At 38.6% G+C, this 14,718-nt stretch overlaps 1 protein-coding gene across 1 annotated transcript in view; it reads left to right on the plus strand.

The window, feature by feature from the left end:
- Positions 1 to 14,410, plus strand: part of MTHFS (methenyltetrahydrofolate synthetase) — a 55,209-nt gene extending 40,799 nt beyond the window's left edge. The window contains exon 3 of the mRNA XM_081293309.1: positions 13,753 to 14,410. Coding sequence (XP_081149435.1) covers positions 13,753 to 13,985 — 233 coding nt within the window. The 3' untranslated portion in view covers positions 13,986 to 14,410. The remainder of the gene's footprint in view (positions 1 to 13,752) is intronic.
- Positions 14,411 to 14,718: the final 308 nt, after the last annotated feature.

The following is a 14,718-nucleotide window of genomic DNA, read 5'->3' on the forward strand; positions in this document are numbered from 1 at the left end:
CAATTTCCAGTAGATGTCACTGTTTCACAAATTTATTAGTCTGAGGTAGTAGTTTGCCTACAGTCTCCAGCATTTATATATCCTCAGTCATTTACTCAGCATTCTGGGGATCATTTGAACTGGAAGGCATTTGTAGATAGGAGAACAGGTCTAGATGGCAAATGACTTGTCCAAAGTCACACAATCAACTGTGAGGCTAAACCCTAGGTGTTCTTATTTTCAAGACCTTCTCCAAAAGAATGATGAAATATAGTCACCAAAATCATTGAAAACAAAAATGCAGCTTTTAGTCCAATGCATAAGTTATATTTTGGAGGAGGGGAAGCAGATGCTTTTCAATTTTGGGGGGTAGGCATACTCTCTAGGAATAAGAGGCTAGATTCTTGGATTATAATAATAATAATTGGGTGAAACTAACTGAAAACAGCTGGCTGAAAATAGTTACTTGAATGTAGAATTACTAAATGTGAAATTGATCTTTGATATAATGACCTGATATTCATAACAACCATGGGACTTGTGGTGTGTGTGTGTGTGTGTGTATACATACCTGTATAACATCAATAGAATAACTCCCACTCCCTCTCTGCATATAGCTCCGCTAGTTGAATTTGAGAAAAATGATATTAATTATTCAGTTCTGTCTGTATTGAAAAATACTGGCAAGGAATCTATAATTTTTTTCAATGAATATATCAAATAATAGAAAAACTTTGTTTTATGGTCATTAGACAAATCATGGCAAAGAATGCAGGAGAACACTTAGGGGAAGCTTTAAACAAAGTTATAAAATAGTCTGTATGTCCATTTCAAAAAAGCCTCCTTCTAATAGTTCAGATAAATCAGCTGACTCCACCCTATCAAAATCTGTTTGTGGAAAAGGATATGGGACATTTGATCATTAGCGAGGAGGAGGGAACCTACCAGAGTGCATTAGTAAGTACCTACAAACAGCTCTAATGCCATTGCTCACTGGAATTTAGAGTAGCCAAAGCCTGTGGGAAGGTGAAGGAAGCAACTGTGAGTTGAGTGTAAAGGAAGGGCAGGATTACAAAAGCAGAGACTCAAAAGGTGGGACACACATATAGAAGGCTGGAAACTCAGCTTGGCTCCCTGTAGCCAATGTTGTCTACTTCATTTTCCTCTCAGAGGTTGACCAAGAGATACATTGGTTCCACCTGCAGGGTTAAGTAGATTTCTTACTCTGCCACTGGAAGGAAGCATTTCTCAGTATGGTTTTAGTGCATCCTTCTAGGCATCTTGCTTTAGTTTCAATAAGTCCTTCCAAAGGGAACCAGTTACTGGCTCTGAACACATGCCACACTTATCTAAATCTGTACTTTCGTTCACTCTGTTTTTATTATGCCTCATGTGCTGTCCCTGCCTCATCCTGATTTTCAGGATCCTACTCATTTTTTCATCATTCACATCACACAATTGCCACCTCCTTAGTGGTTATTTCCCTCTCCTTGAAGAGATATAACTTTCTTCCTTTTTACTTATTTCCTGGCACTTACATTACTCTACCCATTAATTCAGTTACTTAATTATCTCTTTACCTCAACTTACTAGGCAAATTTTTAGGTGGGCTAATTGTTAGGTCTTTTTTTTTTCTTTGAAAATTTTTTTAGTTGTAGGTGGACACAATACCTTTTAATTTTATTTATTTATTATTTTTTATTAATTATTTTATTATTTATTATTTTATTTATTTATGTGGTGCTGAGGATCGAACCCAGGGCCTCACACATGCCAGATGAGTGCTCTACCACTGGGCCCCAGCCCCAGCCCCCTTGTTAGGTCTTTATTGATAATTACTTGTCTCTACCGTCTATGTATTTCTATGGACAGGGCCTTCCATGTATCTAGTTATTGGTCTTGGCTATTTATTGACCTGATTTCATTGGTTATTTCCCTTTGTAAATTGGTGCATTATAATTATACATAATAGTGGGATTTGTTGTTACATATTCACACATGTATATAACATAATTTGGTTAATTTTATTCCCTAGTACTCCCCTTTTTCTACCCCCTTCTCTCCTCCTGGTCCCTTTCCTCTACTCTACTGGTCCTTCCTTCTATTTTCATGATCCATTGAATTTTGATTGAGGGAAAAAGCCTACAGTATTTTTTTCCTCCTTCCTCTTTTCTGTCAAGCTGCTCTTGCAGGTTTTAGGGAACATTAAAAGTTTCAAGAGCAAGTTTCTTACCTACCAGAAAAAGACTTATTGAAGCAGATAATAAGGCTAGCTGCAGTGAAAAAAGCACTTGGAATTCACTGGAAAAGGACATTATATAAAATCCAGGTGCTATTATTTCAAAGCAATAGGTACTTTATCTTAGACTTGCAGTAATAGAATTTTTGTAGATGGCACAAGGCTCATATTAGTCGAGCTATGTGCCTCCTAGATTTGGAGGAAGAGAGCAAGCAGAAGAAATATAGTGGACCATGTAATTTTGTTTTAGTTAAATGTATGGAACCAGAGAGGTTACAGGACTTTCAAGTGCCTATTTAACGTCTTGGTAAAACAAATGGTGGAAATCGGGGAGAAGTTTCCATTTTGCTAAGTTCCTAAGACATAGAAATTACACAGTGCTATAATTATTTAGAATAATGACTTTGAGAACTTGTCTTCTAAAAATTGAGAAAAATAGCAAGAGCTCCAAAAGCACCATTATATTTCAGTATCTGAAGAAATTGTTCTTTACTGCTCTCAAGAGAAAACCAGGCTTTTCTTTTCTTTCTTGAGTGCAACCTCATGTAAACTTGTGCCACAGGATAGGCTGCCCTCCAGTCTTCCCCCAATGTCTCATTCTTTTCCTTTCTTTATTTCTTTGTTTTATTATTGCAGTAAAGAAACACATAGCATAAAATTCACCATCTTAACCATTTTTAAGTGCACAGTACAGTAGTGGTAAGTAAGTACATTCACATTATTGTGGAAGAGATCTAGAAATTTTCATCTTACAGACCCCAAACTCTTACCCCATTACCCATTAGACAACTGTTCTGTTTCCCCCTCCCTCCAATCCCTGGCAAGCACCATCACTTTCAGTTTCTGTGAATTTGACTGCTTTAGACACCTCATGTAAATGGAACCTTTGTGACTTAGTTCTTAATTGTGTCACATACAAGTGAGAATTTTTTTTTAATTTTTAGAATCATTAAGCTTTGATTTAAAGAGATCTGAGAATCTGAAGAGTTCTATCTGCCCATTTTTTTCCATCAGTTTCTCCAGTTTTTTTCTTTCAAACTGATTTCTTCTCAGTTTTCCTGTTCATTTTAAGTCTATTTTATTATTAATAATGCTGAAAGTATCCTAAACTCAGAGCCAAAATAGATGTCACATTTAGATACTGTTATTGGGATTAGACTGATGCTGCCAAGGATCTTACTTGCTGTGTTTTTGCTTATCTGCAGCAAAGATAGTTTAATTGTTTTCTTTCAATAAGATTTATTTTGGTCAATATATGTTAAGACAGGATAAGCTGAAGTATTGACTCCTGCTCCCCACCCAGAACCTTATGGTAGATGCCCTAAAGCAGGGGTTGGCAAAGCCTTCTCTCTGAAGGGCCAGATAGTAAATATTTGGGGCTTTGTGGCCTGTGCTATATCGGTTGCAGTGATTCGATTCTGCTGTCATAGTGTGAAAGCACTATTCAGCAGTGTTCCAGTGAAACTTTATTTGGAGCCAGATTTGGCTGCCAGGCTGTAGTTGCAAATCCCTGTAGTTGAAGTATTGGGACACCCCATCCCACTTCTGTGGTCTTTAGCACCTAGCTTGGCATCTTTCATGTACAGTTGTAGTCGCTGTTTATGGTGATGGTGATGAAAATAAGGTAAATCAAATTTTTTTATCTGTTGAAATTTGGAGATATTTTCTAAACAACACACTGGTCAAGATATAATAAAAAACACAAATTTAAGAAAATTGCTAACATGTTTTACATGTATCTTCTAAAGAAGACTGAAAATTTTTCTTGGTATTCATAAAAATTATTTCTTTTTTGAAAGACGAATAACTTTTTTCTGATTACAAAGATATGACATAAATAAGAAATTAAAAATGGGGAGGGGATAAAAAAATAAATTAAAAATAAGCCACCTCATCAAACCCAGGAGTAACACTGATATGTTTAAATCTTGCTGGATCCCTTCAGTAGGCCTCCTTTAATCCCACAGTCTGTCTTTTCACTTGCTGAGTACTCAGAATGTCAATTTGTGTGTGTGTGTGTGTGTGTGTGTGTGTGTGTGTGTGTATGTGTGTACCCTACTATACCAGGAGGCACCAGTAGAGACTGGAGTGTGCCAGAGAGTGAGGTAGGTGTTAACCTTTCCCACCCCAATGCATTGTCCACATTGCTGTCCTGTAGTCCCTCTAATTGCAGCTGTTTTGGGACCATAGCCATGCTCACCCTAGCCCAACCCCTTGCACTTTCAGGCTTAAGGGTAGTCAAGGCTTCCTAGTAGTTACTTTGAAAGTCCTGTTCACCATTTAAGTCATTCTTTTATGAAACTCCTCTCATATCCTCAGTTTGTGTGCCATCTGTTTCTTGTCATGGCCCTGACCTGACTGGTATAGATGCTGTGATCAGTCTGAGTGAGCATATCTCTAAGGCAGGTAAGTAGAATTTTCCTGTCTGTGTTACTCCAGGCAGGGAACAAGGAACTCCTGTACTTCCTAGAGCTAGAGTGCCAGAGCTCCAATTCCAACTCTGATATTACTACTATATGACTTGAGCACATTGCATCACCTCTTTGGTTTTCCCATTTGGAAAAAGTGGATCGTAATGTCTGCTTTAGGGGACTGCTGGACAGTTCAAATGAGGATGTGTCCGTGAAGTTGTTAGAGCAGTGTCTGGCACTTGGTGAAAGCGCTAAGAGACAGTGTAAAAGAGCAATTCCATTGTTCTTGGTTTGTAAAAAGATACTCCTCAGAGGATTCTCTGTAAAGGGAAAGGCCATTTGTAACAGATGAATGCTTTCCCATTTCACCTGTGTTAGAGTCTACATTTCAGAGAGCCATTATGTCTCCTGCTTTCCTCTGGGCTTTAGTAGTCTCTTGTGGATGTCTCTAACTGACAGAAGGTGGCAGTAGAGAGCCAGGCCTGCTGACGGGACGTGGTTTGAGCTGATAGAAAGTCTACATAACTTTTGGAAGGGTGTTATGATTCGAAAGAAAATAATTTTCAGAGTCAGAAAAAAGAGAATAGATATTACTTATATCTCTAAGTATAATATAAGTTAGCATTTACTAGAGTTTTTGCATACTTTATTTACTTACTCACTCTACAAAGCAGGTGGTATTATTTTTCCCATTTTAAGGAGAGATTCAGTACCTTGACTAATATTTCTTAGCTAATAGTGGTACTTGTAGGATTTGAATCCAGACAGTCTCTCTAGAAGCCCATATCTCAACTTCTGGGCTAAACTGTCTCCAGGGCTCTTGTCCTTTTCAGACTAGAAGGTTGACATTTAGAGGGTATTTAAAAGTATTTTTTTTTATGTGCACATGGTAAAAACTTTTATACAGAAGTAGTGTGAAAATATAAAGTACCCTTTTCATCCAAGTCTTTACTCTAGAGATGGTCATTCTTCTGTTGTGTCCTTCCTGATATATTCTTGTGGAAGTGTACTGACATTATAGGGAGAAGTGTGATTGGTCCTCATAGTTCATCTTAGCTCAACTTCTGTCTTGTTGACCTTGCTGTTTTTCTAGGCTGTCTGCACTAGGTTGGAGGCCTGTCTCTCAGCTGTTGGTGTAGATACTCAGCAGTTAAGTCACCTCATTGCCATTCAGCCTTCTTTTTTCTTTGCTTTCAGCTTTACCCAGAAGAGTCTAAACTCCAGTCACCTCCTACTTTCTTTAAACACATAGTGTCCATAGGGTTGAGTAAAAACCTCAGACTCATAATGCTCTTAGGTTTTAAATGTAAGGCTCTGTATGCTTTAAATGTAAATCTCCGTATGATTTTCTTATATTCTGAATATCTCATTAGCTGATGAACAGAAGGACCTGTCATACCCAGGAATATTAGGAGAAGGTTATCTTACATGGTGTTCGGTACTTGTCCCCAGTGCTCTTGTGACAAATGCAGTCCCTGTATTTTGATGCAAACCTGGGTGCCTGTGCTAAAAGAAAGGATTTTATAATACCAATGCATTCATGATCAGTTGTGAAAAATCATGTCTTTATTCTTGCTATAGCATGCTTGATTCTACATGGAGATTCCTAAATGACAAAAATATATTGTGACCAAACATGGCAGAAAAAGTGAAGGTACATTTACAATGTAATTTTAAAAAAATTGCCAGTCCACATTAGGTGGTTTAGTTGGTTGGCTCTTCTTTAAGTGCATTATAGATTTATAGGGAAGCATGTTTTTTTCAAAATATGATTTTTATACATAATAAGAGGTTGAATATGTTTTATTAATTGTAGTCTCTTAATGGTTTTGTTTTTTGCCTTTGTATGCTCTGCACTGTTTTACTATGAAGATTGAGTGATTCAAGGGGGTCATGTTTCAGTCTGTTATTTCTAAGGCAACCATAATGAGTTCAAAGTATATTGTATTGATTTTTGAGAGTTCTGCCACAAGAGCTATCATGAATTCTTGGTCCTGTATTTTATTTTAGGATTTCACCTTCTTCATGTTTTGGAAGCATGTTTGATGGAAGTGCATGTGTCTCAGTAGTCAGGTGCATGGCCTAAGAAGGCATGCAGGAATTTATTAAATTGATGTTTGGTGTTAATAGCTCAGGGACTATATCATAATATGCCTATTTATTCTAGGTTTAGGTGAAGGCAGTTTTGACTATTGTTTTGTAGCTAATACATGGTGGTGCTGAGATTGAGACCCACACATCCTGCCTAGAAGCCTGCGTACTCCACCTCTTCTCTCTTCTGATTCTTAAGGTACTTGGCCTTATTATGCTCCCTCTATCTTTTTGCTTAATCTCACCTGTATCTTTTGTCAGTAAGAACAGTGTGTATTGTTGAATCATTACTCACCTGGGAGAGCCTCATCTCTTAGGAGCTGAATAACCATAAGGAGAAAGTTGACCTCTGAGCATCTGTGAAATGGATATGATAATCTCTGCCCCCCACTGCCTTACTAGTAGATGTCCTGACCAGCTGGTTTTATTCATCTTTTGAAACCTAGGGTTGCCTGTCACCTTGTAGGCACTTCCAAAATGCTAATTTCAGTGCTCTTCTAGAAGCAGCACTTTGGTTTAGAGTTAGATGTCTCATGGGATGGTCTGAATAGGTGACTACTTGGGTATAGTCAGGACACTAAGATAAATATGGTGAAATAACCACTCGTTATAACCCTTACTCTTATTCTTTGTTTTAACACCTCTTTGGGGGAAAGACAAAACCTCTGTTCCTGGAGTGAAGGGAGAAGGATTTCTACTTCTTTGTGGATCGTACACATTGTGCAATGTGGGATAAGAGCTGGTTGCACATAAGTGAGTGGAAAGGAAGACTTGGTGAAAATTGAACTGAGGTTAACATGATGATTGTTATGATAAGAAAAAGAGTGGAAGGACCTCAGGAATGGAGAACAGTTTAGCAGGAGTTAAGGTACATGGACAGGAAATCATGAGGTGAGTTTGTGGGACAATGAATCAGTCCATTTAATGGGCATTACCAGAGTGCAGTGAGAGATGGTGTGGGAAGGTAATGCGAATGAGATTGCAGTGGGTTCTACATACCTGGTAAGAGGGTTTGGATGTTATCTTTAAGAGGTTGTGATTGGCTAAATATTTTGAGCAAAGAGGAACCAGGATGAATTCTGCATTTTAGGTTGGATTTGGACCAGAAGTAACTAGAGGTGGGATAACCAGGTGAACTTTCAAGAGAATTGGCACATTCAGAATTAAAGAGTAGAAGAGAGAACTCTGGCCATATTGCAGAAGGTTAATTTTGGAGAATGTCCTAAGTCATGAAGTTCCTATGAAATGTACGTTAAAAAAAATTAGAAGGAGAAAGGGAAGTATAAAAATAGTATTGTTATACCTGTTGAAAATAGAAAGCTGTATGCATATCCTGGGCTGTAACACTTGTTATTTTTGGCTTTCTCTTAAGTATTATGGCATAGATAGTCTGCTGGCCAAACCTACATTCTGAAGATTTCAGGACAGGGAGTCTGAGCTTAGGGCATCCGAGGAGGTGTCAGTGGCCTTGCTGCTGCCTCACTAACAGAGTTAAAAAGAAGGTTTTGTGAAAGTGAACTGAATCCTCAGAGCCTAGTGCTTCAGAACTAGGAATAAGGAAAAGCATTTATAAAATTCTTTTTCATTGCTTTTCAAGGCCTACTTTCTATGTCTTTTTTTTTCTTTTTTCAACGAAGATCTTGCAGCTTTGTATCTATTCCCATCTCCCCAGTTAAAGTATCCTTACCCCAGTGATTTCCAAATCTAATAGATACTTTTATATCCTCTGCTTACTTGTCCATTCTGCCACTTGTGACATTATCTCCATGTCTCTGTTTCTGAAACTCTCTTCCTTTACATTCTATGGTGGGGTTTAGCAAACTGCAGCCCCGAAGGCCACATCTGGCCCTCCACCTGTTTCTGTAAGTAAAATTTGATTGGAACACAGCTACAGTTATTCATTTATATACTATCTATGACTGGGTTCACAGTGCACAGCAGAGTTAAGAAGTTGTGACATAGACCTATGGCCTGCAAATTATTTATATATATATATATATATATAATAATTTATATAATAATTAAATAATTATTAATTTAAAAATTAAAATTATTACTCTTGGACCTTCACAGGAAAAAACTGATGATTCCTATTCTATAACCTCACTCTCTTCTGGTTTTCTTGCTCCTCTTTTCTTGCTGTGTTGAATCCTAGAGCTGGGAGCCAGTTCTAATGTAAGATTGTGAAATCTCAGGTTAAAAATTGACTTGAAGTACTAGGGCTGGGATTGTGGCTCAGTGGTAGAGCGTTCCCCTAGCACGGGCGGGACCCAGGTTCGATTCTCAGCACCACATAAAAATAAAGGCATTGTGTTGTGTCCATCTACACCTAAAACAAAACAAAACAAAACAAAACAAAAAACTGACTTGAAGTACTGAAGGAGCACTACTCTTTTCCTTGCCAGTTGGTTCAGGTAATAGTGCCTGATATTTATTCATTCATATATATATATAAAACTAGGGCTGGGGTTGTGGTGGAGCACTTGCATAGCAGATGTGAGGCACTGGGTTCAATCCTCAACACCACATAAAAATAAACAAATAAAATAAAGGTATTATGTCCTTCTGCAGCTAAAAAAAATTGAAAAAAAGAAAGAAAAAAGTAACATAGTAAAAATAAAGATCATAAAAGGCACCTTGCTAGGGAGTTTCTTAGCATTATCTAATTTAATTTCCAGGACCAGTTCTGTTTTGCAGATGAAAATATTAAAGCAAAATTGGGCAGTGCTCTTGATCACACAACTAAGATAGCCCTGTGGCCCTTGCTCCTAACCACCACTCCAGCCTGCAGAGGACACCACTGTCTTACAGCAAATATAGTATGTGGGACTGGGTCAGTTTTCCAAGGTTAGTTTGTAGTTTTGGAGTACAAAGTCACATTAAAAAACTAGAAATACAGGAGAAAAAGGGTTTTTCTCCTTTCCTTTCCTGAGTTTTAACTTTGTGATAATTTACAGTGGGTCTAGGATCTTTCTTTATTAGTGGGCATGGCCCAGGGTGGGACCAGCTTGTGCACAGGAAGCTCATTGAGTCAGTATGTTGAACCTGTGCATCATCATCATGCCACACTGATTCTTCACCTTTGCAGGTGGGTGGCAGAAGCATTCTACATAGTGTTATGAATATGTGAAGAGCTCCAGGTGTGTGTGGTGTGTGTGTGTGTGTGTCTGTGTGTGTGTGTGTGTGTGTGTGTGTGTAATGAAGTAATGCATGTGATGATGATGCTAAGGCATAGGGAGAACTTCAGGGGTAACAACAAATGAATGAAATCAAGCAAAAAATGCCATATGTTTTTAGGAAAATGCTTGAATTCACCAAATAGCAGAAACAGCAGACCAGGAAGGGCATTCCAAAGAAGTGAAGCCAGGGGCAACAATAGGTGCCCCTATGGTTGAATGGAGAAATTAGCAATCCTGTGGGCAGGAGGTCCAACAGCAACATCCCAAATAGGACGTCAGGACTCCCATCTGCCTATGAAGGGCCATTTCAGAGTCTTGAGTGACCTAAGAATCTAAAGGCTATTCTTTTTCTTGCTTAACAGTTGTAGAGCTCTCTTTGAACTGGCAGCCATGCAAGGATGTACTTATATCATTTTGTTTTTCCCTAATGTTGCCACCTTGATCTGAATCTATATGCCTTGGAGTTATTAAAGTATGGGATGTCATGCCAGGATTGATCCATTTGCAGATAATACACTCATCTTTCAGGATTCCTTTGGCCTAGAATTCTATTAAAATTCAAGCATGAAGGATGAGTTGGAAAAAATTATGGCCTACAAGGAAATTTGCTGTCCAGGAGGGTAGACAAAGACATATACAACCAGCTGTAGTACAAGGTAGACTTCAGAGCTGTAATTGGAGTACAGGGAGTAACAAGAATAGAGGGAACAAGATTAATTATAACTTGAGGGCACTAGAATTTTGTTTTCTTACCTTTATGTTTCTTTTCTTTATTCTCTCTTTTTTTTTCCAATAGCTTAAATGTGGCTGCTCCAAAAATTTGCCCTTTTTTTCTTGTGTATTGAGTTAACTGGAAATCTTAACCATTCTGTTGGCTTCCCTTTTGCTCTGCCTTTTAAAAAAATTGTGTTAAATAGCATAGGAGATCTACCCTTCTAAAAATTTTAATTGCATAATAAAGTTGTATTAATTATAAATATAATGTTATAGAGCAGATTTCTAGATTATTTTCTTTTTGTATGACTAAAACTCTGTACCTATTGAACAGTAGCTCCCCATTTCCATCTTCTTCCAGCCTCTGGCAACTGACATTCTACTTTCTGTTTCTGAAAGTTTGATTACTCTAAATATTTCATAGAATTAGAATCATATTGTATTTATTATTTATTTATTTATTTCGGTGCTGGGGATTAAACCTCATGTATGCTAGACAGGCACTCTACCCCTGAGCCACATCCGTAGCTCCAGAGCATGTCTTTTTGTGTCTTACTTCTTTCACTTACTGTAATATCCTCAGAGTTCATTCATGTTGTCCCATATTGCAGAATTTCCATCTTTTTCATGGTTGAATAATATTTCATTGTATGTGTGTACAATAGTTTATCTATTTATGCTACAATGGACACATAGGCTATTTCTACTTATTAAATATTGTGAATAATGTTGCAGTGAGGATGGAAGAACAGAAGTCTTCCTGAGACTCTGATTTCAATTATTTGGATGAATATTCAGAAGTGGAATAACTGGATAATATGGTAGTTCTGTTTTAAAATTTTTTAATTTTTTTTTTTAGTTATAGATGGACACAGTGTATCTCTCTCTCTCTCTCTCTCTCTCTCTCTCTCTCTCTCTCTCTTTATTGTGGTGTTGAGGATCAAACCTGGGGCTTTACATGTGTGAGGCAAGTGCTCTATCACTGACCTACAACCCCAGCCCTCTGTGTTTTTAATTTTCAAAGGAACTTATATACTGTTTTCCATTGCAGCTCTTCCATTTTATACTTCTGCTAACAGTGCACAAGGGAACTGCACACTCATTTCTTCTGCTGCTCTTCAGCCTGATTCTTCTGTCCTAGCAAATAAACTGCCTTCCACTCTCTTCTCATCACTCTGCACCTGCCACCTTTCTTTTGGTTTCTGAAACATAGTCCCTAAAAGTCCAGGTCAGGTCAAAGTTCTCCATGCCTCCTTCCCTGACCACCTAGCTAGAATTACTTTTCTTCTGCTGAAGACCCATTGTGTCTATTGCTGTTGGGACAACTGGCAGAGATTGTTGCTTTACACTGGAATGGATATTACATGTGTATGTTTTATGTTAACTGAACTGCCATCTCCTTAAGAGCAGAGATTGTGTGCCCCCACCTGTCAATCCCTCAGAGTATTTTACAAAACACCTTTCCATACTGTAAAGAGGCCAGGAGTCCTAGGAAGGTGTGTGAGTGTGTGTTCTAGGTTTAGAAGACAGGAGCTGAACTTTAATCCTGAGTAGGCTCTGCTAACAGACAAAGCACAGGTCAGTGTCAATCCTAAGAGAAAATGAGCTGGACAGGAACACAGATCAGTGACCAGGGCCCTTTAGAAAGTGGGGATTAGAAAGGACAGGCAGGTTTACACAGGAAGGTCATGACTGTAACCTGAGATCTGCTCTGCTGGATTTTGGCAAGCAGGGTTGACAGGTGTTTGCTGGGAGCCAGAGAGAAGCTGTGTTAACCTCACAGTTCTGCAGGAAGTCAGAACAGCTGCTGAAAGCAGGGGCCGACCTAGCTGGCAGACTGACCATCTCCAGTAATATCCTGTTCTGGAGAGTTCTTGTCTTCCAACCCAGTGTAAGGCAACAAAGTTGTCTGAGTGGTTAGTCCATGACTAATCTGTAGGTCATCTAGAAGCCCCCACGAAAGCTTTTAGGAGGCCAAGGTCTAATACAGGAAGGCCTCAGGGGAAAGCACTGGGTAGACACCTCACTTGGCTCTTGCACTAGTCCTTGTCTTTGTCCTTGTCCTCTCTGCCAGAGGTTCATAATATCCACAGAGGTCTTCCACCTAGTGACCATTATTACCTATTTTCATAGACTCCCACTTTAAGAACCTGCCCTTTACCCTGAGCTCCAGCAGCCTGCTGTATCCTGATGAATCCATGCCAATTTCTGGGCCCTGTCTTACCTGGGAAGATTCCTACCAGGTGACTGGTTATGGGACCTCATTTTGTACTTACGCAATGCCCCAGAGTAGGCCAAAACCTGCCTCATGTGCATCTGGGGAAGCTTGAGAACCTGGCCTCACCTCTCCAGGGGGATGGGAAGTGAAGAGAGGTAGGTTGTCTGAGTTGCATGGTACCTCTCCTGCTTGCTGTCCTTTTCAGCTTCTCCCTCACCCTTTCCCACTCCTCCAGCTGTTATTATCCTGGGGCAATGGTTCCTAAACCTGACAGATATGTAGAATTATCTGTATGTTAGAAAAAAGGAAGAAGTTCTTAGGCTGTATCCTCAGAGAGTCTCTTTAGGGCATGGGAATCTGGCATTTTTACATAAGATATACATGAAAGAACTGCGGAAGGATGAATGAAGGACTTACTGAATTGCTGAGTAATTATTTCTTTCTTTGTCCCCCTCTTCCTCCTGCTCCCCAGACTTTCTACAGTGATCATATATTTCTTTAGGAATCAGAGAAAGAATAGATGTCATTAAAAATAAAAATCAGGGGCTGAGGTTGTGGCTTAGCAGTAGAGTGCTTGCCTAGCACGTGCAAGGCCCTGGGTTTGATCCTCAGCACCACATAAAACTAAATAAATAAAATAAAGATATTGTGTCCAACTACAACTAAAAAAAAAAAAAAAAGGGAAAGAAAGAAAGAAAACCAAGGGCTGGTGTTGTGGCTCAGTAGTAGAGCATTTGCCTCGCAAATGTGAGGCACTGGGTTCGCTCTTCAGTACCACATAAAAATAAATAAATAAATAAATAAAATAATGATATTGCGTCCATCTACAACTTAAAAAAAAAAAAAGAAAACCACATTTCATTCCAAAGTGATCTTGCAGAAACTGCTAATCCTCTCAAATTTATTCCTTTTTTTCCACAGGGGGACTTGATCTCATCTTCATGCCAGGTCTTGGGTTTGACAAACATGGCAACCGGCTGGGGAGGGGCAAAGGCTATTATGACACCTACCTGAAGCGCTGTCTGCAGTGTCAGGAAGTGAAACCCTACACCTTGGCCTTGGCTTTCAAAGAGCAGATTTGCCTGCAGGTCCCAGTGGATGAACATGACATGAAGGTAGATGAAGTTCTTTATGAAGACTCTTCACCATCTTAAGACCAGATGACTACAGCCAAATAATCAGTGTTTTGTATCAGAGTTAGGAATATATGTATATTTTTTCCTGTGTCAAAAATTAATTGAAATTTCACATTAAATTGAATATGGACTCGGATAATTTTTAGTGTAAATATGAAATACCTAATATTAAATTGTCTTTTGAAATCAATATAAATGTGAATACTAGAATACTGATTAAAATGGAGGCTATCACCGTATGATTTTCAACATAATTTCCTGGTGTTAATGTGACAAGTTAATCTCTCGGTTTTGCAGTTTAAGTTAAATATTTATGAGGAACTGTGTTCTAACTCAGAGTGTGAGAGGAAGGTAAACACATGGTGGGTGGACACTGTATTTCATTTTGGCCTGTCATGGGCCTAGCCAGACATACAGAGACTTGGAGCTTATTAATTGATTTGTCGGTGTTTGTTTTAGGTTCCAAATTTCCTGATAATATTGTACTAATTCATCATGATTTCATTTACTCACCCTGAAATCCGATGTTTGGCACTTTGTAGTTATTGATGGTTAATGTATGAAAATTTTTGATGATTTAAATATTTTCATTTAACTGATTGGTCTCTCTCGCTGTTTTGTGTGTCACTTTAAGATCTGATATAAGTTAGGAATTGTGTCTGTTTGCTCATGGGTTCTGTTTTGGAAAATGAAAGTTGCTGTTAGCTGAAGGTTGGCAGATGGCCTCACAGCTAGACCGTGGTAATTTTGT

Source organism: Spermophilus citellus (assembly GCF_964194105.1).
Source record: "Spermophilus citellus genome assembly, chromosome: 4".
NCBI classification, from domain to species: Eukaryota; Metazoa; Chordata; class Mammalia; order Rodentia; family Sciuridae; genus Spermophilus; species Spermophilus citellus.